This window comes from Sturnira hondurensis, unplaced genomic scaffold (genome assembly GCF_014824575.4).
Source record: "Sturnira hondurensis isolate 20B ecotype Veracruz unplaced genomic scaffold, ASM1482457v3 Scaffold0016915, whole genome shotgun sequence".
In the NCBI taxonomy this organism is placed as follows: Eukaryota; Metazoa; Chordata; class Mammalia; order Chiroptera; family Phyllostomidae; genus Sturnira; species Sturnira hondurensis.
Genome location: NW_028089546.1, coordinates 540,815 through 565,957, shown reverse-complemented (window position 1 = coordinate 565,957; position 25,143 = coordinate 540,815). Strand labels below are relative to the sequence as shown.

At 46.3% G+C, this 25,143-nt stretch overlaps 1 protein-coding gene across 6 annotated transcripts in view; it reads right to left on the bottom strand.

Annotated features, from left to right (window-relative positions):
* Positions 1–25,143, bottom strand: part of PPFIBP2 (PPFIB scaffold protein 2) — a 130,845-nt gene that overhangs the window by 39,560 nt on the left and 66,142 nt on the right. For 5 of the 6 annotated variants that reach the window (XM_037066984.1, XM_037066985.1, XM_037066986.1 and 2 more), the window contains 3 exons: positions 20,986–21,078; positions 16,452–16,565; positions 4,705–4,836 (listed from right to left, as the gene is read on the bottom strand). In XM_037066984.1, coding sequence (XP_036922879.1) covers positions 4,705–4,836; positions 16,452–16,565; positions 20,986–21,078 — 339 coding nt within the window. Of the gene's footprint in view, positions 1–4,704; positions 4,837–16,451; positions 16,566–16,700; positions 16,940–20,985; positions 21,079–25,143 lie in introns of those variants that run through there. The other variant, XM_037066989.1, reaches the window with a different exon arrangement.

Below are 25,143 nucleotides of genomic sequence, written 5' to 3'. Positions count from 1 at the left end.
AAATCCCTATCTCCAGGGCCAGCCCATCACCTCTAGTGACAGGTCTTTCTTCTGTCCTTGGGTCCCACGTCATGAAGTCCAGGTGACATTTATGAGGTTCTAATTGCTGTTCTGCAGTTGTCATCTCTGTTCATTTACTCGTGCTTTGCCGACCATCAAAGTTCTTTTTTATGGCTCTTTTCTATGTCAAACTACTGGGCACCTCCCATACTCAGAGTCTTTCCCGCCCCATCCTTCCTGTTAAACTCGTTCACAATTTTACTCAGGTCTTTTTCTCCCTCTTCCTTCATGTTCAGTTGAGCGCTATCCTGGAACTCTCCTGCATCAGGTAAAAGTACAGCTTCTGCAGTCTGCAGGCTGGTGCGGAAATGTCTGCCCAAATCTCCGGCACACGTACCCTCTGTGCCATCAGTTCCGCCTCAAAATCCTCACGCAGGTACAAGCAACACTCATAACAGCAAATACTTAGAAACAACTTAAATATGTATCAAGAGAGAACTGGTTAAATAAATTAGAGCATAGGCAGACAGTGGAATAATACTATGCACACACAAGTATAAATGAGGAAGCCTTTTTCAATGAGGGCGGAATGTATGTGTGTGCATATATGTACAGATGCAGACAGATACCCAACTCAATGTGCTCACCCATGCATAAAGTCACTCTGGAAGGTTAAAAAACAAATGGTCACATTGGTTCCTGACTGCTGGCTGAGGAACGAGCATAAAAGGAGACTTTTTGCTATACATACCTTTTGGAACATTTGATTTTTTGAATGGTTGGAGAGTATTTGCTATGTTAATAAAAATAAGTAAGTAAGACAACACAGGGTAAAAACAAGAATAAAACTCTCCTCGTGGGGCCAGCTCTTCTCTGAGAAAATACAATCCTCCCAGCCTGGTCACCCAGTTCAGACACCAGACGTCCTCCCATCCGAGGGCCTCCCCACAGGAAGACGGAGGTGTGGCTGCACCACTGGGGCCATCAGACTTTCCTTTTCTGCCAGGAAACCCTAAAGATGCTTCCTGGCTCTCGTCTCGCTCGTGCATATCCCTGATCAGCTGGGCTGACTCCACATCACAGCACGTGCTGGGTCTGGGCTCGCCCTCCACAAGCTGCTGTGGCACTCCCCGCAACAGCCCCTGGACCCTGCTAAGGGACCCCGGCTGGCGTCCCTGCAGCCCCAGGCTTCGGGAGGCCAGGCTCCCTTCTCTAAGGAAGATCCCTTGGAGGGTCATGGCTTTGGCATGCTGAACTACCCTGGGGTTTTCCTCTGCTTCTGGATCTTTCTCTCATGTTCTGTCCTCCTAACTCCGACTTTACTTTCCAGGTCAGTCACTCTTCTGCAATCCTGCTTTTCAGGAGTAAGGCTAATGGAGCCAAACTTAGGTTCCCAGAAATATCAGCCTATTGGCAAAGGCTGATAAAGAAAAAGTAAAACAAATACAGACAGCCAGTAATCATGCACATCTCATTCAGGCTGCTGCTGGACTCCCGAGCCAGGCTGGCTGCCAGGATTCTCTCCATCTGACAGGAACCTGCCCCTCACAGTCCGCAGCCTCTACAGACAACCATCTGTAATCACTTCCACAACTCGGGGCAGCAGGACGCTGGCATGGGTGAAATCAGAGCCAGACAGAACAGTCTGTGATGCTCTTGTTAACAGCATCTTTTTTTTTCCATTGAAACATAACATTCAATTTGAGGATAAAACCAGAGCTACATAGGAGAAGCTTATTACAGATCTGGCTACCTCAAAAAAAAAGTTTTTGCCTTTTCCAAACCACAAGCAATCAGGCCTTAGGCTAAACACTGGAAAAAACAGCAGTGTGCAGAATGGAAAGCAGCATTCCTTTTACTCAGAAACTACAACCTCTGCTAACCTCAGCTAGCTAAATGTCTCATTCAAAATAAACATCTCCACACACAAGACAATACTGCAGCTTAAGCAGCACTCTGTTTTTTAAGCCTCTGGGGATCCGAATAGTTACAGGCAAGTGGAGGTTCTGGGCATCTGAGCAAAGATTCTGTTCAATTACAAGCATGAAAAATGTGTTTCAGGTCATGTGGCTGTTCACTGATTGTCACAGGTTTGAACAGCCTAGAAAATTCCTCCAGGTGGAAAGCTAATGTTTGCACTAGTGACTGGGAAGGGCTGTTAATCTGATAGGACTGAGACCAGCAGCTCCAATTCTATGGTGCCTCAGAAATGAAAAGCCTAAGGGAAAACAAAAACTAAAACTCAGACTGAAAATTTTTCAGAAAAGAAAGAAATAAAGCAGATGGTAAAATGACTGCTTTAGCTAGCTGTGGCCTGGAGGTGGGATTCTCCTTCCTTCCCGTCTTCCCTACGGAGGAACTGAGCTGCCCGGCCTGGTGCTGGCTCTGTGTGCTTCCACACACAGATGCACTGACGCCTCCATGCGCGCACATGTGAGCATGGGTACAGCTCCCTACGGGCTGGCTCAGAACCAGGCATGTGACCCGACTGACCAAACAGGACACAATCCTGGGGCTTTTGCCAGAAATCTGAGAAGAGTCTCCATCGGCCAGGCTCCTAGGATCTAGAGCTGCCTGTGGCCACCTCTGTCTCCACAGGGGGCGAGCCTTCCTGAGGGTGAGGCTGGAACAGAACCAAGTGATACGCTGAGCCTGATTTCTAATGACATTGCGGGGTCGGTCACCTGGACTAGTGCTGCTGGATTTTTAAACCGTGTACTCTTCATGTTCTGTGACCTAATAACCCTTCCACTGTCAAAAAAAAAATTGCATGGTTTCAAATGGAGTCCAACCCCTCGGAGCCTTCTTAGAGTCTGCTGAATTCTTTACTCAAATCCGTAACACGTGATCACATGTTATCACACATCTTGAAACACTGGTAAAACTATCTGTAACCCATAGAAAATTTAATTGTTTCTCTGTGACTATTTAACAAGTAGAAATCAGCCAACTTCCCGCAGGTAAAGTTTCAGTCTGTGAGATCTTTGCCTGTGCAGTCATGTATTTACGTCCATATTCCCATCCCTAGTGAGCTTCACTGCATGATCCATGAATGACCGACAAGGCCTGCCTATCACTGTGTGTCCAGCACTAGGCTGCAGACTACACATAGACTATCTCACTCCCTGCTCAGAACAGCCCAGGAAACAGGAAGAATGTGTTACTATCTCCATTTTACCAAAGAAGAAACAGGGGTTTGGAGGTTAAATTACTTGCCTAAGATGACAAAGCTGCCAAGTAGCTAAGCTTGGATCACAGCCAGGAGACCTGACTCAGGAGCCTGCATACTTCATCACTAGGAGGCGCTGTCCTCAGCTTCACGGAGAGAGCTGCTTTTGTCAACTGTTCTTCTTACTACAGAGCATGTTCTCAAAAGCAGTGCAAGGAATATGCCCTACACATTAGAAGTGTCTCCATCACCAGTGTTTACCCAGTAAACACAGAAATATGACAGGTTTCGGTACACAGTAATGTTTTCACTTAACAGAAAGAAATGACACCCATCTTTAGACTTTGGAGATGCCTATATGGGGAAAGGGGATGAAGATAAACCCACTACTTATGAGATGCCGGATTCTATAATAGGGACTTACATTCATGATTTTATGTGGACCTCACATAATTATCTACATCGTAGTTAAAGAAATTGAAGCTGAGGAAGATTAAGTAGCTAACTTATTGATGCTCATAAAGCCATTAAGGAGTTAGGCCAGTAATTGAGCCAAGGTGTTTCTAAACCTAAAGCCTATCTTCCTTCCACATCTCACATTTCCAGGTGAGAATACAGGGACTTGTAGGTAGAAGCACACAGAAGACGGTTATCTAATGTTCAAACAGACTTTCTCTCTAAAATAAAGTTGCTCTAAGCCTGAAAGTCTATAAATGTTTATTGGGGGGGGGGGGAGCAGTCTAGCATGCCAGCCAACCGCATGTTGAGCCTGGAAATTAGAATACAACAAAACAGGAAAACATTCTCTAAGAGAGGCCTGGGCATGTGCTCACCGCTATGGTCCTGCAGGGGAAAAGAAATACTGCGCATAATCTAAGGCAGGGGTGTCAAACTCTTCTTCACCGGGGGCCACACCAACCTTGCAGCTGCCTTCAAAGTGCCGAATATAATTTTAAGGCTGTATAAGTGTAATTACTCCTTAACTAGGGGCCAGGAGCTTGGCACTGCTACCAGGTAGCAACAAGGGGCTGAGCTGGATAAAAGAAGGTGGAGGGCCAGATTCATCCCTCAGGCCTTGTGTTTGCCACCTGCAATCTAAGGGCTCCACCTGGGCTAGTGAAATGCACATCAAGATTCCATGGATATAGTGACTGGGGCCCATTAGCCAGCCAACTTCTTCCCAGTACCTGGTCAATACCTTGGCTTTCGCAGATGACATCTGTGTCCCTTCGCATCTTGTCTGATCCGCCCCTCACTACTGTGTCCCTTTCCATCCCTGTCAGCAGCTGGAGGGAGGGCAAAGCCTTAGAGCCAAAACTGGGTGGTTTAGGCATTGCTGAAATTTGCAGCCACAGCAAAATCTGATAACTTGGTATTAACAGATCATTGCATCTTTAGTGCATAGATGTTTCCGGCGGCCAGTGGTGGCCGGGCCTGGGATTGACCAGAAGGTCTGAGTCTCCATTAGAACTCCTTCCCCTGGTCTGAGCTTAAGACACTATGGATCCCTCTGGAATTCAGTGCATCACACTCACCTCTGCTTTTCTCTGCTTCTCCTCCTGTTCTCTCTGCTCCTTCTCCATGCCAACCAGCTTGAGCTTCAGCTCAGACACTTCAGTCATCAGATCGAGCTTCTGAGTCTCAAGAGATGTGCGACTTAGCAGCTCCTGCAAGCAAAAGCAGATCTCAGAATCAGAGTCCTCCATGGCAACAAGGACGACTCCAGCCCCATAAGCACATAAGGCAATCTGTCAGTGGTGTGTGGACAACACAGAGTCGGACTGCTGCCTGTAGCCACCGGCCTACAAGGAACGGGCCTGGGACAGTAATCAGTCATTTGGGGACAGCACAGCGCCTGCCACTACTCACTGTGCTATGACAGACATGTGATCTACATTTTTTTCCAAAAAAACACCACATTTGCCCAGAGAAACCATTATTCATTATTTCCAAGTAGAAAAAAAATGAATGTGTTCTCTCAAGTACTAAATTTCTTCATCTCTAATTTTAAGGCAAAGCAGCAGATCCTTCTCCCATGAAACAAGTAAAAAACAAGATTTGGTTATATGTTTTTTAAAACCAAAATTTCCCTATCACCTCCTGAGCTCAATCAGCCTCCAACACAGCCTTTAACACAGCTCAAGGTGAGAACTCACTGTGAGGAACCTGGAAGGGAGCTGGAGCACAAAGTGCAATGGATGGTCCGTGAGTATTTACTGAATAGTCTTACTGGAATCTTACCACGTGAGATGACCTTTCCTGGGCTGTACGCATGTTACAATGTGGCAACTATGGGATGTAGGGAAGAAGACTTTCCTTATCGTGAGGGCTCCCACTGGGAGGTTATTACTCGTCCGCCATCATTAGAACATAGCAGACAACTTGCCACTAATACATATACCTAATAAGCATAAATAAGGCAAAAAACAAAGGTGATAGATAAAACACCTGCTTAGAACTACTAGGAATTATTTAAAAAAAAAACCTCCACAAACAGGAGCATTTCCCAAAGTCCAGGGGTAACACGTTTCCCTACAGCAGAAAAGCAATGTTGCATGTGGCCCCACACCCCGCCTACAGGACACGCTGACTACACAGGCCCTAGCAAGGAAAGCACAACACGGCCACTGGGAACACAGTGGGCTAAGCGGGCCGACGCGAAGGCACACTACCCTGCGGGGTCTGAGCACTCTGCAGCACCCCCCACCCCCGCACAGCCCAAGCCTGGGACGAGAATGGTGGTCTCAACCCCGTTCTGACCCAGCAGCTATGATTTTATGTATTCTGAACTGTCCTCAGATCACAAACCACACCACACAGGACAGATTTGAACCTGGAATACGTAATCCCCTGGCTAAAAGGCCCTCGGGACCTCAGAAAGCCAGGCTACAAATGGTCCATCTGCTAATCTGAGGGGATGAGTATTTAGAAGACAAATCAGCAAAATAAGCTCACTGGGCCCTGGGCTAAGAAGGCTGGCTCTTCCCAGGCCAGCCAGACCTACAGTGGGCCCACGGGGCAGACCGCAGCACAGCCACACTAGACTGGGGAGGGGGGGGGGGCTTGGTCGTGAGGAGGCAGCCAGAAAAGCACATCTGATGTAACTGGGGGTAGGGCACAAATTCCCTGAGTGTCTCCTCTGAGCCGACACTGTTGGGTGCTTTACACACATCCTCTCCACAAACCCTCCCAGGGACTCAGCAGTAAACATTATTTCCCCACCTTACAGATGAGGAAACCAGACCAGAGACTGACCTATCTTGGCCAAGGACACACCACTCAACAGCCAAGGTCGTTTTCAGTACAAGGTCTGTTGACTCCAAAACTTTTTTCTGCCTAATGTATCATTGTTTCATAATAAACAGAAGAAGAAGTCCAAGAATTTTAAGGGAAATAAATACATGCTGAAAAAAAGGCGATCAACAAATATTCACTGAACCCAGGAAATGTCCCCTCGAACTGACAAGATTTTGTTACGTACATACCCTTTACTGGGTAGAGCCCAGTGTTAAGGCCGTGCAGAACATAAAGTCCCTGAAGAGGCCTTCTCTGGGTGAAGATGATGGCATCTTAGGATCAAGTAACTTTGGATGCGATCCTCCCCCATACCACCTACTCACTCACTCCTCCCTCCTTCTCCCTCTTCCCCACCTCCCTGTCGGCCTCCACCACCTCATAACCCCCTGTTTATCTATCTGGCCTTGCATCAACCTGCTTATTTCAAAATTTATTTGAGGCAGTTTGCACAACAGATAATTCAAGTTAGAAAATACATCACTGAAATAAAAACTAAAGCAGATAGGAAAAGACGTTGAAGCCAGAGCTGCAGCTGGTATTGATGTCGTACATGAAAGTTCGACACACACCTGGAGACGGACTATAAAGTGCCAGTGAGCTTCCCAGCCACCGATGCAAAGGTGAAAAGGGGCAATTTTACAAATCAAGATCCATGAGACAATAACATTGCTTTGGAGTGCTGAGAACAGAAAATATTCTTGCATGAGACTTCAATCACTTTTCAACAAATGCGTTTTTAAATATCTACCAGATGCCAAGGCCCAGGGGTAAAACAGATAGAAACACAGCCCCTGTGGAGTGATTGACTGGCTTAAGGATATTCATGCACTTTGTCTACTAACCAGCATCCAAGCCACTGGCTTGGTGGGATTCAACAAAGCCGCAGAATGTATCTCACCTGAAAGCTAAGATTCTAATCTGCTCCCACCACTGCCAAAATCCCACTAGCTGCTTTAACTGCCAGGCTGCCATTGGCCACACCAATGTTCCAGCTGACAAGGATGGTGTTCTAATTGGTTGCACCGAAGCTCCAATAGCCGCTCCGATTGGTCATGCCAGTGCTCCAATGGGTCACACTAACATTCCAAGCGGACATTCCAGTTGGACACACCAAAACTTTCCTTAGAAACCTGGGGCCGCTTAATTCCATGTACTCCACTGACAACAAGAGAGTAGCATTTACTCTCTCCCAGCTTATAGCTGTTACCATGACCTCGGCCTTTCATTAGCATCACCTGTTTTCTTCATCACTAATAAATACTGCCCCGTGCCCTGAACTCAACACCAGCCTTTGCCGGCTTTCCCCCGTCCAGCTCCACTCCCCACCTCCAGGCTGGCGCAGCCTCCTGCCACTACTCTGCATTGCCGCCTCTGTCACATGTGTCTTCACAGCATTTGACTGTCCTACCTACACTCTCAGCTGCTCCTTCGTAAGCTGAAGTCCTGACATCTGCACGATACAACACACCTCCCCAGTCATTTCAAGAGAAGACCCCTCTGCTTCGACAACCCAGCCTGCAGAACACCTTTCTCCCTGTTTTAAGACTACTTCCAGACCACTGTTTGTCCCTAGTGATGGTCTAGGCCCGCCCTCCTCCTCTAAGGCAGTGCACTCGATAATACCACATTCTCCCCAAATACCTAGAACCCAACGTGGTCGCCCATTTTCATTGAAGCTTTTGTCTTTTGACCTGCAGGTTTACCTGCTTTGGGCACATTGCCCCTCTTCAGCAGCTTCAGCATCCTTGTTTGCCTCCCTTTAACATCCCCTCTGGCTGCACATTTCCTGACTTCAGCACCAAGAGGCTTTGCGTACACTCTCTCAGCCTCAGCAGGATGGGAACATCGTGGCCCTCGTCTCGGTCCGGAATGTGTTTGCTCTGCTTCTAAAACCTTCAGCTCAGAAACTCTCTGCTCTGGCCACAATCCTCTGACCTTTCAACTGCCCCATTTACTCACTTGGATAATCTTTCATTTCTTCCCTGGTGGCTGCTAGTTACTTAATAACTCTCTATTTTCCTAGAGTATCAACTTCCTTCAAGCAATATTTGTCTCCTTATCCTCTCTATACCTTTGAGGTCAGTCATTTCCATTGTATCCTCTGGGCAGCAGAAAACTCCTCATCCAGCTCATCCCTGAGGCCCCTAGACCTGAAATGCGTTTGGTTTACCAGAGCCTAGGCGACGCCAAACCTCAAAGCCTTTTATCTATGTTTTCCTGAGAATTGATGGTAAAAAGTCACTTAATGATGCCAACTGGTTTCCATACAAATTTTATTCTAATTCGAGCTGATCTTCCAACACTGCCTGGCAAAATCTGTATTCATCTCTGGCTGGTCCCTCTCAGAGACCATTCCAAATCTGCCCCATTCTCCCCTGAACCCCACCCTATCTGCCTCCTCTCCTCAAATAACCTCTCAGAGTTACTAAAAAGATTTTTTAAAATCATCTGATCATTCATTGAACTTATATCCTTTCTATTTTAAAGTTTCTCTAAATTGTCTTTCATTCATATATCTTTTTAAAATTTATTTAATTGTTGTTCAAGTACAGTTTTCTGTCTTTCACTCCCATCTCAGCCCACCCCGCCCAGTGCTCCCCACCTCCCTCCCATTTTCACCTCCCCTAGCTTTTGTCCAAGTGTCCTTTATACTTGTTTCTATAAACCCTTCCCCTTTTCCCCCGAATTCCCTCCCCTCTCCCCTCTGGTTACTGTCAGCCTGTTCTGTATTCCAGTGTCTTTGGTCATATTTTGCTTGTTTGTTTGTTTTGTTGTTTAGGTTCCTGTTAAAGGTGAGATCACATAGTATTTGTCTTTCACCACCTGGCTTAATTCATATATCTTAAATCCATGTCTTAGAGAAGGCCAGCCCATACCTTCTTTCCAAGGTCAGTCTGAAAGAACTACACGGAAGCAACTTCCAATCAGGCTCTTTCACCTAAAGAAGTTTCTAGCCCAGGAAGTTTCCGGGTTGCACATAAAAAGCACATGTTAGAAAACACAGTGACTGCAGAGTTCGCTTCTGAATGACCCCATCTGACCCACCTCCTGCTGCTGACCACTTCTTGGTCTCTAGACTCTTCACGCCATCCTCAAACAGCTTGATGAAATGCCAGGCTACTTCCCCAGTCAACCACCGGCGTTTGGCTTTGTTCTCTGAGTTCTGGTCCTGCTTTTCCTAGAGGGTAACTCAGAACGATGCCTTCTCACCTGGTCCTAGGCTCCCCTTCACCGCTGTGCGGCCTTCGAGGGAGTTCCCAGAAAGTCCGCGCTGCTCTAGGGTAGGACCATTAATCATCCACTCTGACAGGCATTTAATCTCTCCCTCCCATCAGCTAATATCCCTCAGGCTAGAAACATGATCAAATTTCTGACATTTGAAAGAACCTCCCCTCTGGACCTGGCCTTCCCCTCAAGCGCCCACCACCAACTCCTGTGAGCTCTCACTAGGCAAATGCATGCTCTGTGTGTGTGGTGTGGATGAGTGCAGTCTCTCCCCATCTCTTCCCCTCCCCAAGCTCTAGAAAGAATAATCCGCCCCTGCTGCCTCTTCTTCCTCATCTTCCTGTCACTTCTCAGTAAGATCCCTGCATGCCTACAAGCTGGCTTCTGCCCTCAGGGGGCAGGGCACAGAAACAGTCCAAACTTTCAGATGTAACTTGCACTTCTCAGTCCCCAACTGACTTGCCCTTCATCCATTCATCAGTGTAAGCTCCTCCCTACCACTCCTTCCTTCCTTCCTTCCTTCCTTTTGTTTTTTCTGACCTTTGTTTCTCTTTTCCATCTCCTTTGCTGGCTTCTTTTACCCCTTAAGAAAAACAGTCTTGAGCCCTTAGCTCTCAAACTCCAAGACTGGAATGATCTACCTCTGGATTCAGCCAGCTTGTCTGAAGAACCAAGGCAAGGCTCGGCCCTTGCTCAGACCTGCAGGGTTAGGTCCTGCTTGGGACTCTCTTGGAATCAAGCGGCCACCATAATGCATGCAGAGGTGAGAGGAGGGGAGGCAGGGGGCTGGAGAGGAGGGGCACAGCTTTCGTATGCAGCCCTGGCTTCTGCTCTCCCAATTCTTTCAATTGTTTCAACCTGTGTAAACGAGCAAGGGCAAGGGATGAGGAGGGGGTAGCATGGGAGGTGGGTGTTTTGTTTTTCTTACTATGAAGAGCCATGAAACTGGGTAATGAAACTTTAGGAAAAATCGGTGTACAAAATTATCACTCACCCCTTTCACTTCACCACTACCAGTAATTCCTTCCAGAAGGAGAAATCCATCTCCTTTCTTGGAGATGAAAATAAAAGTTTACATCTCAGAGCAAACCGTAATTTCCTGTTCCCAGAGCTCAGTTGCAGACTAGAGCTGATAAAAAGAATTTGCCTTTCAACTTATTCTCTCCTTAAAGGGCTACATCTTGAAGCAATTACCTCCATCTTTAAGCGTGGAACATGACCCAGGGAGTCACTGACCAATGACGGAGGACTGGAGCCAGACTGGCAATCTGAAACCAGAATGAAGGAACAGGCCAGAGAAAGACATGAAAGGGAAAATGTGTCCTTTGCCCTTTGAAGTAGGAGGCCCAGACCTTGCCCGGAAGCCTCTTTCATGAACAACACTGGGCAGAGAGGCGCTCTGCTGTCAGCCTGAGTTTGAGTGCACACTCAGTTCCCACTCCTGAAACCGTCTCTCTGAACCTCAGTTCCCTTATCTGTAAGAAGGGGCAAAGCACCTACTTCACACTGTGGCCGGGCGATCAAACACCACATGAGACACTTGAGGAAAGTGGTTATTTCTGCCTCATAAATCTCCAGGGGGGTTAGGGACTAACTGGCAAACCCTGTTTTCTTCACTCCTGACTCAAGTGTCTTGCTGCCTCAGACAGATTTGGCCCCCACAGGACCGTGTCCACAGCTCTGTCCAATATTCTTTTTGAGATCGAAATACCCCCTTAAAGGTGCTTTTGGGAAATGATCAGCCAGGGGCTGCTGAGGCTTTGTTGAGCTCACAGGTCTGAGCACACTGTTCCTTCCCTCAGTCCTCTCAAGGGCAGGGGCCGAGAATCTCCTGTTCAGTGTCATGACTCACACTGACCACTGGTGTGCAGTTCTAACAAAACTGAACCCCTGTGCTACGGCGCAAAGAGGCAGGCAACCTCAAGTCCACAGTCATCCCCAGGCTCTGTAAAGAACACAGGTGCCTTGACTTTCCCAGGTTAATAACAAGCGGTGACTCTATAGGAAGTCATGTCCACTGACTCCAAATCCACTAAATTTGGCACTCTCCACATCTCACCAAAAAAGGCAGCAAAACAATGAGGTTGCCGGATGCCTGGAGCTCTGGGTCAGGCAGGAGGGCGGAGATGGAGCCTGGGGACCTTCAGGTTTCCCAAAGGCTGAGCTGTGTCCTCACAAAGAGGTCTGCTCCCTTTCTTCTTGTCCACCTGACTTCCCTATCTCCTTTTTGGCAGTGAATATCATTTCTGCTCTCGACAATGATTCCATCATAAATGGTGAGTCTCTGGAAAGTGCTGCCCGCTTTGTATAAACTCTCTTACCCAGTGACAGCACCACCTTCCTTCCTCTGGAGAAGGGTCCGTGACAGGAGGTGGAGGAGCCTGCTGTGCAAGAGTCTTCTGGACCCCGCCCCAGACAACCTGTAAGGCCACTTCAGAAAAAGCCACCTGGGACCTCAATACATCAACAGGCCGTGGGGGACGCTCCCTGTGACACAGAGGTTTTGTTGCCAGCTGAGCCAGTCACGAGGAGGAGGGCACTGGCGTATGCTTGTGTTCCCAGGGAGCTATTTTGAGCACTGGGTCCATGCAGCCCCGTGTGCAGCACTCAGAGATGCGGCTGGACAAGGCCTTGACCGGCTTAAGGACCAGAGGGCAAGGCTCAGCCCTGTGAGCTCTGTGCCCAGATCACCCCATTCCTGTGAAAACTGATCCAGGCTGTGGGCCCTTGATTGTATAATTGTACAATTATAGGAAGACCCAATTGTACAACGTTGGAAAATGTCTTTTCCTAATGGGGAACATTCCCTGAGAAATCCAGATGTGCTCCGTGAGTCTGAGACAGTATCTGAGTAGGTGCTTCCTAGGCAGTCCCAAGAGATGCTGTAGCTGCCCCCTTCCCAAACTGTGTTGGGCTGCGGATAAGTAATAGTTTGCTCTAAATTGTGTCCATGTGCTTGCCCATGTGGACTGGCCCCTGTGCTTATTCTCTTTGGTCCTGGTTGACCCATCCAACCACTAGGTCTTTGTGTTCTCTCTTTCTGATTTCTGGAGACTGGATGGATTATGTTTAAAAGAAAACAGATGGGAACTGAGAGATTAGTACTTAGCAGGGGCCAGGCCAGGCTGAGGGGTGTGTGGCTCACGAGTTGGGTGGAGAACTCCCTTCTTTCCTCTTGGGCTCCTGGCGGGAGGCTGACTTTGGTCAGGAGAACAGATGTGGGAAGGGAGAGCTCAGTGGGGTTTTGGAGCCCATGTAAGCACAGGGTCTGGGCTCTGCTGGTTGGGCTGGGTTTCCTTCGGTCCCCCCAAGTGCTATTCCAGCCAATGGAGGGGCAAAGTCGAGAGCAGAGGTTGTAGGTTAGAAGTCTATCGGCCAGGCTCAGGCTGATGGTACCTATGATGTGGTTCAAACAGTATTTTTATTTCATTTTAATTAGTCACCAATGTTTTTATAACAGAAACTTATCTTTAAATCTGGATTTCCAGTTTCTTGTGAAAAATGGGACTATCTATCTGGCAACACAGGCCTACAGGCACAGTCAGCTAGAGTTTAGTGGACGCTGCCTCCTTTGCACAAGACGCACTCAGTGTGCGGAGCAGCATTCCCAAGCAGTGCCAACAGCCAACCCGAAGGCCCCACACTGTGACAGTCAAAGAGACTGTTCAGAGATCCTCAGGCCCTTGAGCAGGAAGCCAGGCTTGGCTCAGGGCAGGAACAGTTTCTGAGGTCGGCAGAAAGAGGCAATTGTTTGCCTCCATTCTCTGCCTCAAGGCCATGAGTCATTCTTGCTCCCGTCACCAGAAACCAAGAGCCCTGCAGTCCAGGATAACACAGTCAAACGAGGCAAGTCTCTGCCCGTCCCCCTTTCAGAAGACACAGGTACATACTCCAAGCTACAGACGGCATGGCATCAGTGCTGCGGTGCAAGAATCAAGTGTCTTTTCAAACAGCATTGAGCAGACTTTAGGAAAGCATTAACTGCAACAGCATATTCAGTGGGATTTGGAGCTGGGAACTCAAAGATCTCAAGCCCAGGCACCACCATGTCCAGAAGATACATGAGTGGGAGCTGAGGCTCCTAATGTGTCTTATGACATGAGCTCAGAATTTTCCACGAAGGGAGTATTCTATACTCCTTTCATCTTACCCTTGAAAAACTGAAAGAATGCAATGAAAGTTATCAGTATAAAGCTATGGCTAAATTCAGGAAGATTTTTAAATCCTAGAGGTGGCTAATAGGAGTTATCACACACCAAAAGATACCAAACTAAGACCTCTACTTTCTTTTAAGATTTTATTTATTTATCTTTAGAGGGGAAGGGAAGCAGAGAAGTAGAGAAATATCAATGTATGGTTGCCTCTCGTGTGTCCCCTGCTGGGAACTGGCCCACAACCCAGGCATGTGCCCTGACTGGGAATCGAACCACGATCCTTTGGTTCACAGTCCCACACTCAATCCACTGAGCTACACCAGCTAGGGCCCAAGACCTCTAGTTTTATGGTTAAAACCACATGCCTGTTACCAAATCCACAGCACACAGAAAGAAGGCCTAGGATAGACAACACATGAAGGGTAACTAAGCTTAAGACTTTTGTTTCAAAAGTCTAAAATCCAGTCCATGGAAGGACAAGACAGACTCCCCCAGGTGGTGCTGGGAACCAGCGTGACTACTGGGCACAGAGACTCTGACCAGGGCTCAGAAGCAGCGCTGCAGAGAGGGTGTGAAGCAGTTCCAGAAGAGCAGCCAGGAAGGGCACTCAGAGAAGTCAGGGGCCACAGTGCAGCCATTCTCTGACCTCCGGTCACGCAGTTACTTGCCAGGCACTGCCTTCCTGACACATCCACCTTCTGACAATGTTATGACATGTTCCCTTCCACATGCAAATGAACCTTTTCTGTCTTTTCTTTTTTACAACACCCCATTATCATCCTCTCTCATCCTCACCCCAAAACCACACCCTGCACAGCCTTAAAAACATAATCTAGTGGGTGTTCCTACGTTCCCATCACTCTTTGTGAAAAAGCTTTTCTGCTCTTTGAGATTTTTTCATCAGCCGATTTTCTTCCCTGGGTTTTCAAAAGAAAGATTCAAAACTCTCAAAAATAAATACAAAAACATAGAAAGACAACTCCTCTTCCTACTGAGATTTTCAGGAAGTAGCAAGAGAAATGCCGTGCAATTTAAACAGAAAATCAAATGGAGTCAGGAATGTGCTAACTTACTAATCAGCAATGAAAAAATAAAAAACTAAGCCCCCAGCTTTTGGAACTAGTTTTTACAAAGTCATCTGCATACAAATACTAACTTTAAAAAAATGTTTTCAAACACAAACAAAGCTAACAGACATCTAGAAACTAGAAGATTTATCTTAAAACCAAAGGTCAGATTCAAAGCCTGTGTTCATTACAAAACAATTTTATTTTTATGCTGACAACAGCAATAAAAAACCGTTAGAGCTTTGAGGGAAAGTTGACAAGTGGTCATCCAATCAAACCCCCTCATTTGAAGGGATGGACTTTCATTCTTTAAATAATTAGTGAGCTCCTTTCACACGGCACTGCGATACCAGGAGCTACAACGCACACACATGTAAGCTTCAGTCGTGGCTTGTCGAAATAACTGAAAATGCCAGAAAGATGCACATTAAAAAAAATTAAACATATTAATAAATTTCATAAAATAAAATTTCTAATTACCTTCCCAACAGATTCTAAAAAGATTTTACAAATTTTTTATTTACTTATTCTCAGAGGGAAGAAAATGGAGGGAGAAAGAGAGGGACAGAAACATGATGTACAAGAGATACATTAATGGATCAGCTGCCTCTCACACCCCCCCAACTGGGGACCCTGCTTTTAACCCAGGCGTGTGCCCTGCCTGGGAATCAAACCAGTGACCTTTCAGTTTGCCGGCTGGCACTCAATCCACTGAGCCACACTAGCCAGGGCCTGAAAAGACTTTTGATAAAAATTCAGTATCCTTCCTAAAAATGGTAGGTCTTAATTTATAACAGGTTAAAACTGTTCAAGAGTAGAAGAATCAATCAGTTATACTTTTGTTAAAAAAAAAATGTCTGTAAGTGATAATAAAGACAACTATACAGCAAAATTTAAAGTGGGCAAAACACTAGAATGTGAAGCATACAAAAATCTGAGGAATAATTGCATATCTGGTATGAATAGAGCTTTGCAAATTATATGTATACATAACAAGGATCAAAAAAATAAGAAGTCGTTTAAGAGATTTATTTATCTGACTAGCAGGTGAACAGTCTATTGTTTTTCCTTTTAACATGTATGAAATTGCTTTAAAATATTATTTCTGTAATACGTTTCAGGAAAGAAGACTACCCAGAGCAAGAGGGGGGAGAATGAGTGGAAAGGGGGCACAAAATAAGCTCACTGGGTGACTTTCTAAAGCCCCAGATGCTGCAGTTCACGTGATGTCGTGCCCATGACATTGCCAGCAGAGAACTCCTCCGCTGAACCAGGCCTGGAGGAAGTACTGCTTGGGAATCTGTTTAACCAGCCCAACAGGTTATTCATGCAGGCCAGGCCCCTTCCCCACCCCTCACCCCCGCTTCAGCTTTCAATGTTCAGGCCGGTTTCACCTGCTGAATCAACACACTGCACTGAGCAGCCAATCCCAGCTCCAGGAAGGATGGGACAGGAAGAGCTGTGACCCTTACACAGAAAGGGGCTTTAACACATGAGCTCTGATAGAATCCAAGGGCCTTCAGCCCCAGCAGCCCTTACCTGTTGAAGCATCTCTTCAGCAGCATTGAGTTTCACCTGGTGTCCTTCGAGACACACTTCCAGGTCCCGAATCTTCTCTCCTTGGGCTTCCACTTGGTCTGTGAGGACACTCACCTGGGCGGGGAAATAAAGCAACGGTGAAGGAGCAGGACTGGCTCCCCACGGGGCAGAGCCCTGAAGCCACACACTGCTGAAGGGTGGCAGGCAGGGGAGTGTCCCGGATGAAGGAAATGCCAGTTGTTTTCTTACCTTGCCAGGGAGTCTCCGCCACTGCCTCAAATAACGTTGGTCACATTTCCTGCTCTTGACACACTCAAGAGAAAACACCCAGCAGCCACGAGAGCTGCCTCTGGGCTGAACTCTTGCTCTTACTCCTCTTCTAGAGCTCACTCGGGCAGTCCCAACCTCAAGGCATATCTCGGCTGGCTTGCCAGGGCTTCTGCGCCCCACGTGGAGGAGCAACCCAAGCTGTGTGGAGACTAGCCAATGACCTCACCTCTCTCATAAGCGTGTGAGGCTGCTCACCTATCAGGTGAGTGTTCTGAAGCAATCAAGGAATGTGGGACGTAAAGGGCATGGATTAGCACTGACAGAACTTGGCTCCAGAAAGGTTTTTGTGCTTTACAGGCCAAAACGCGACTGTAAGTCATAAACACAAACAAGCCACATTGCGCACACAGTGGTGGGGGAAAAACACATGGAGAATATTTATTGGAATTAATTTAGAAAAATACATTTTTAATAAACTACTTAAATTATACCCAAAATATGCACTGAAAAATTCTCATAGCCCACTCTGTTAGCAAACTGCCTTGAGAATCCTCTTCCTCTTTCTCTTTCTGAATTAAAAGTTACCTCAGAGCAGGAAGGCGAAGAAACTGAATAGGTGACCTCCCCAAAATAAAGAAATCAGTCCCTGGGGTGGGATGGGATGGGAGTAATAGACAGAAAACTGTACTTGAAAAATAATTAAATTTAAAAAAAAAGAAAATATTTTAAAAAAAAGAAAAGAAATCAGTCCCTGATAAACTGGGATCCTTTAGACTGTTTTGGTTTTTCACCAATGGCTCAGTCATTGACATTTACATATACAATAGATTATCATGTCTGGTTTTTTAAAGATTTTGTTTATTTATTTTTAGAGAGAGAGAAAAGAAGGGAGAAAGAGAGGGAGAGAAAGATCAATGTGTGGTAGCCTCTTGCACACCCCCTACTGGGGATGCGGCCCATAACCCAGGTATGTGCCCTCACTGGGAATTGAACCAGTGACCCTTTGGTTTGCAGGCTGGCACTCAATCCACTGAGCCACACCAGACAGGGCATCCTGAACGATTTCTTAGGTCTATAAAGGAATAAGAGCTAGAGCATGAACGAGTTAATGTGAATTCACTTACGAGTATTTAAATAAACTTTATGAATCATAAAGCTCTCCTTACAGAAGAACTAACCTAAATTAATATGGCTACATTAAGCTTTCCATTTGTATGTTCCTAAGTGATGAATGAATTACCGAAACATATTCCTCAAGTTGAGGCCTGGTGTGCTAACATTTCAATTATAATCCAAAAACGGGCACCTTCTGTCAATTGGGCCAACCAATTGTTTGCTTTTTAATTTCTATTGCCCAATACCATCAGCAGTCTGGCCTTTTCAACTACTAACACCGTTTTCAAAAGAGTCGGATTCTAGGAGGTGGCCTTTGATCCCTGGTTTCCAGAGCTTCTGTTTGGGAAGGATATGTTACGGTTAATCTTATTATGAGGATTAAGACCTATGGTCTGCATCATGCCTTGGGCCTTAAGGGCATGCACTGGTAGTGCCCCGAGGAATAATAGGTGGTCTGTAGCATCCTATAGCTTCTACCTCAGCTGCAGGTAAGACTCAAGATACACTGGGTTGCAGGGTCCTTAGGAACCTGAATATTCACCCCAAGCATAATGAATGGAGAGATGTAGAAAACTGGGACAAGAAATAGAAAAATTGTAGAATGTGACCTTTATGTAATAACAACAAATATTTTTTGAGCCCTTACTACAGGGTAGGCGTAATTTTGGACACTGGGGGAGATACAGAAGTGAAAAAAGAAAAAAGTAAAGCCTTGACTTAAGAACTTATATTCTAATGAAGATATAAATGATTTTGGTTTTATTTGTTTTTAGCTAATCCTGGAAACAAAGTATTTTGTTCTGTGTGATTTCCCTTGTTCTTCTACGAGGAAACCCAGGAAAACATTCTGGGCCAAGGGCTTCAATTAATTCAGTCAGGCTGAGCTGCCATGTGACTTCAGCAAGAGGCCTTACCATTCAGAGGGTTTGCCTCATTGACTCCACGGGGCCACTGCAAACAGGGGTGACCACTAAGAGCAGCTCTGAAAGTCTGTCTGCAAGCTCCTGGCAGAATAGAAATCGCTGGGATCCACTTCTGACTTTTCTGATAAGCAGGTTCCCAATTGCATTGGAATTAGTTAAATAAGGATTATTCAAGAATTTGGAAGTTTTAAAAAAAACAGGAACATCAAAAAGACTATCAAATAGGACTTCTTTATTAAAATGTAATCCCCTACATAAGAATATGTCATGTCAGCTATGAAGGTTTCTGGTTCAAACATTTGCAATTTCATGGTGTTTGTTGCAAAATTGTAATCTGGACACTCTTTCATTAAACATCTCATTGGGATGGCGTTTCAAATGACACACTCCTGTGCTCTCATGTGCCACCTAACCCGGCCCCTGCTACCTCTCTGACGGCAGTTCCTACCAGGCTTCCTTGTAGGTCACCAACTCCAGCCACGTGGCTCCTTCCTGTTTATTGCTCAGGGTATGTGCTGGACCCACCACTACATTGGCCTGGCTTTTCCAGGCACCTGAGTGGCTCCCTCCCTAACTTCCTTCAGGTGTCCTCCTGTCAGGGGAGGTCTTTCCTAACTGCATAATTCTTACCCTGTTCTACTTTTCTCCATAGTATTTATCACTGCCTGACACATTTTTTGTATTGGTTTACTGTGTGTGTACACCACACACACAGACACACAGACACACACAGACACACACACACACACACATATAAGTGGAAGCTTGAGAACAGGGACTGACTTAGTCTGTTTTCTTCACTGCTGTATCCCCAGCACCTAAAATGAGTGTTGAGTCCACCAAGTTGTCAGCACTCAAATATTTTTAATGAACAAAATCAATGATGTGAAGAAAAAAACAAACTAGGATGCAAAACAGTAAAACTGTGTAACTGGTTTGAGCTTACTTATTTAAGATAGGGGTAGGACACTCTGGCTGGTGTGGCTAAGAGGATTGAGCACTGGACTGTGAACCAAAGGGTCATAGGTTTGACTCCAGGCAAAGGCACATGCCTGGATTGTGGGCCAGGTCTCCAGTAGGGGGTGCACCGGAGGCAACCACAATTGACGTTTCTCTCCCTCTCTTCCTCCTTTTCTGTCCATAAATTAATTAATTAATTAATTAATCAATCTTAAAAAATAAAAGGTAGGGGTAGGACAAGATAAAAAAGGCTGGGGAAAGAAGGCCAAAAGGCCAAAATGTTAAACTCTTTTTGATTTTCCAAAGTTTTCAAAATAATTATTTATTGCTCTCGCATTCATAAATTGAAGTAAACTGAATAAAAGAAATAGGTAAAATAAAAGAAAAAAACCAAAGCCTACTTCTGCCCCTTAACTCTACTGTTGGCTCTAGGCTAAAGCCCACAGTCTGGGGAAGAGGGTCCCAGAACCTTACCCGCCCTATCTTCCATTCACTTCTAGTCTTGTCCGCCACCCTTCAAGCTTTTAAAGAGCTAGGATTGGGATATCAATCTTGTTATTCTCCAAATCATCAATGCATACCAGACCTTGATGCTTAATTTATGCGGCTGAGAGCTAACACAGCAAAGGGCCCTTGCCACAGCAATAGGCCTCTTGTAAGGTTGCTCAACTTTATGGCCTACCAAGGAAAGCATGTGTTCAGAACTGAAAGTAATCCTTTGACTATCTTTCTCCATGAAAGGTTTCAGAGTTCGTCTCTTTGAAGCCAGAGAGTCATCAAAGGCTTATTATCCCATGTTACCAGCTCTAGGCCACCATGTATAAGTCTAGGTCCACCTCCTGATTATCTGGGCTGATCCCATCAACATGTACCCTTAGGCCTATATCACTCATGGCTCTGTTTTATTAGTGACATGAGGACACAGCTTATTATCCTTGAAAGACTCCTGGACTTCTAGGAGACAAGGCTCCATTAATCAGCCTGGCCACAGAGCTTCCAGTGTGTAGAGATGGGTGCTTGGTAGTCCATGGTAAATAAGCGAATACACTCAAAGCCCCCAAAGCCAAGACCTAAAGAGCTAAAGACCACAGAGCTAAATTGTGCCCAGTTACTTTCTGCTTTGTTTTAGGAAAAGCCTTTCTAAAAACACACACTTTGAGAACAAGATAAATCCAACAGAGAAAATCCTTGTCCGTCTCTCCCACTTAGGGCAGCTGTGGAGTCGGAAGTAATAGATGTACTGATTCCCACCAAAGAGGACCCACCTGTAATATGAGGGACTCCTTATCTCCTTCTAGACGTGCCAAGCGTTCCTGGTATGTTTCATTACTAGCAGCACTATGGTGATTCACCTGGGACTAAAGAGAAAGAAAACAAAAAAGAATGTACTTAAAATGTGGGAAAAACATCTTACCAACTTCCCAGTGCAGTGTACAATTTGTGAGGACAGTTTCACTGATTATATGTGCAAAACCACTCACCTAAACATGAAACCACAGGATTTTAAAACTACTACAAGGAGAACATGACCAGATGCTTTTGATAAGTGGTGCTTTGAGAGTTGGCAAAACCACCCACTGGATGACCTCACCCTTGGCCAGGAAGGTTTCAGCGGAGCTGCAGACCCAGTGGTGCTTGACTTCATTGGATGTGTTGGGTCTGGTTTAGCTGGAGGCAGAGCCTGCCAAAGGCTCCAATAGCAATATGGTTCTACTCTTTGAGGAGACCAGAGAGCTGGTATTATTCATCAAGGAACTACGTGGAAACAACTCCTACACAGATCTGGGAATCCCTTAACTCTCATGCAAGGGTTCTTCAGACCCAAGGCACACCTCTCAGCATGGAGGTCCATCCTGACCATCACAGTGAGCACAGAGGATAGGGGATGCCAATTTCAAGGCCCTTCATCTACTCACATGGTCCTTCCACAAGTGGCCTAGCCCATGGCCCGGTAAGGTCTCTGGCAGCCAGGCTGGTGCACTGTGTATCTATAGAGCTAGAGCTGAGAGAAGCAAGCTAAGATGAGACATCTTGAGAAGAACCCAAATAACCCAGAGGGATCTCACAGGACTAAGCAGAGAGAAGACACAGTAAATGGAAAGCAGCTGGAAACCATGGAAAACAGAGGAAAGGGGGAAGATTTGAAATGGCCTTGAAGAGGCAGAATCTTATAAAATGCCCTGAGCTAGAGACAGGAGCTGCAGTCAACTTCAGGGTGTGTCTGACCTGATTGTAGGCGGGGAAGGTAGACAGCTGCTAATGGAAGAGAGTTGGACCAACGCCACCAAACACTCCCTTCCTCTATGCTGAATGCAAGGCCGAAACCAGAGGCCCACCATAGGCCACCCAGCGGCTTGCCAGTCTGAAAAGGTTGACCTTACTGTTAAATGGGAAAGTGACCATCATGGGACTCTGGGCTACTCCAGAGGAATCAATGCCCCAGTGTTCATGAGGAAGGTACCCTCTACCCCAAAGGAAAGTCATGATTACAAAAGAAGGGGTCAGAGAAGAACCTGGGCACAGGGGACCCAAGCTGCTCCCCTTCTCCTAAGTCCATTTCCCCACATTCCAACCTTCAGAATGGGCTTTCCAACCACCCCCCCCCCCATTAAGAAAGGGAACCTCCTTGCTTCCCTCGTCCCATCCCTTCCCCAAAGCACTGCCTAGGTGAGGGCAGGTGGCACAGCCTGGCCCTGAAACAGAAGCAGGGACCATACATTCTGCATTGAAGCCAGAAGCCTCGCTTGGGAGGAAGCACTGGCTGGTTGTTGCAGAGGCAGTGGGAGGGGAAGCCCAGGGGACACCTACTAGGGTGGCTGTGCCAGGCACAAGCTAGACAGGACCCAAGGCCCCTGCCACACCACTGCCTTTCACCAGCCTCTCTGCAGTTTGCATCTTGTGCATTGTTATAGAAGCCCTTTCACACCATAGACAAAGGGCCTTAACAATCACAACTGGCTTCTTTGCGTTGATAGCAGTTTATTGTTGTTATATTAGTCAATATTCCAGTCCTTGAATGGTCACATTCCCTGACTAGTGTTTAAGGATATAATTATAATCTACATTTCCTCACAATCTTACAAGAAAAGAGAGAGAAATAATTCTTAACAGTAGGTTAAACGCTTCTGTCAAAGAACTCACATAGTAGTGATTTTCAGGGGTGGAGAAAACAGACTGAGGTTTCCGTTCCCTCTTGCATCCCAGTTGAAGAATGAATACCTCAGAGGAAAACACTCCCTCCCGCACATCACAACACTGAACCAGGGCGGGGAGTTTCTTATATGTGCACTGTCGACAACTCGGAAACTTCAGTCAACATCATTGAAGCTAAACCACCCTTTCCTCTATCGAAACTTTGCTCTCAAGAGGATGAGTAAAATCTTGAATGCAAGGAATCCAGCCTCTACCACCCAGGTCTGTTGAAGGCAAACATAAAACACAGCCCAGAACTATCAGATCAAGGCTTTCCCCAGGCCTTAAAGTTGCTGAGTCCTCAGGAACAGACAACACAGTGCCTCGACACTTGCAGATTATGGGTCTGTTTCTAGAAACCCAAAATGCTATCACCACTAGGACGACGCAGGCCTAATGCACAGCTTCAGCAGTCAACAGTGTAAGGTGGGGCTATTTTCTAAGCCATCTGGAAAGGAGAGGCTTCAGGTTGCTGTAGCAGCTGCAGGATATTCTCTGGTTGGGGGTCATGGAGTTGACCTAGACAGTGAACCAGCCTCGGTGGTCAGAAGAGCAATGAGAGGATGAGGAGCAGACTGCGTCATCCCAGGAAGGGTGGGACAGACCAACACAATCCCAGCATGGGCAGAGCCTCCACGTAAAGGGCAGTTTGGGCCACACAAGGACAGGAGCCTGATTGAAACTGAGTCCAGCCCCCACCCTTCCCATGGGTGAGTGTAAAAAGTTTATTCTTAGTGAGTTCCTCATGTACTGAGGGCTGGATGCTAGCAGACTCAAGAAATAAAGTGTGTTTCCATATCTTGGGAACCACTGCATTTTAATTAGAGATGAGATTATCAAAGGATGCCTAAGGGCCCCAAAAGAAGCCTTACCATTAGTTACAGAGAAGCTCAGACAAGTCAATTTCTTCTTTGAAAAAAGGGAATGAAGAAGACCGATACAGACCAATGCTTCTGAGCCCTTCTTTAATGAAATCTATTGTCCGTCTGCCTACAATAGGCTGCGGTCATCACCTTGACTGGGACCACATGGCGGAAGTGAGGTCGGTCATCATTTCAGAGATAACCCTCACCTCCCAATAACCTGCTCCAAGCTTGACAGGTTGGAATCCTTCCTCCGAATTTTTATACTTGGGATCAGAAGGTGGCAGTGGAGGGGCTAGAAGGCTCTGAGGTTGTCAGGGGCCATGTCCCCTAACCCTGTGAAGGAAGCAGGTTTGCAGAAGTCCACTATGAAGCCAGCATGCAAAGAAGTGAATGAAAGCCAAGAAAAGACAGAGGGTGGTGGCCTTCTCATCCCTGGCTCATGCTGTCTAAAGGCAGAGATGTCCCTGCCCCCCCTGTTAGTCCCGTCTCGGCCTGTACTGGTTCAAACTGAATTTCTATTACTTGCAACCAAAAGTGCAGGTTGATGCATTTATCTTAAAGGGTGACTGATCAATCAACTGACTGAAATTTACTCCTTTGGAGACAGACTTACAAGAAAGAATTCCTGCTATTGGGATATAGTAATAAATGACAAAGAAATTCTGCCTACTGTAGCTTGATTTGCTTGAACTGGCAATTTTGAAGATGGCATCAGTTCTGAGCCAACTATTATTAAAATCAGGGTAACTATCAAGGGCTAATGGGGACCTACTTTGTGACACAGGGTGTGTCCGTGAGGGGTGCAAGGGACAAAACAGGCACCCAGTCTCCTTTGTGTGTGGAACGGACGGCTTCCTATCCTCCACCTGTTGGCCTCCATTCTTAACTTCCCATGTAGAACAAGATGGGGAAAAGACACAAGATTCAACAGGCCCATGGGCATCAACGGGGGGAGGGCTGCAGGTTGTCTTCTCTGCAGAACAAGGGCAGGAAGAAATGGCTCGAACTCTGTGCAACCTCAGGCAGGCCACCCTGACTCAGATGCCCCATCCTTTGAATAGAGAAAATTTTACCTCACAGGGCGACAGAGAGGGTCCCTTAGGTCAATACACACAAAACACGTGGGAATAACAGTGCAGAGTGCTCTCTGCAGCAGGAGACTCTTCATATTTCCTCTGTGTAATATAAACAGTTTCTGAGTGACGGTGGAAATACGGAAACCATTTAAATGGCCTAAGGACAAAGGCCAAAGACCAAAGTAGCGTTAGAAGCAATCTATCCCTTGTGCTGACAGTTTTAATTAACTCTTTCTGTGTGAGAGAGCAAAAGGAGGCGGCATTTCTGATCAGACATAAAGATCTGCAC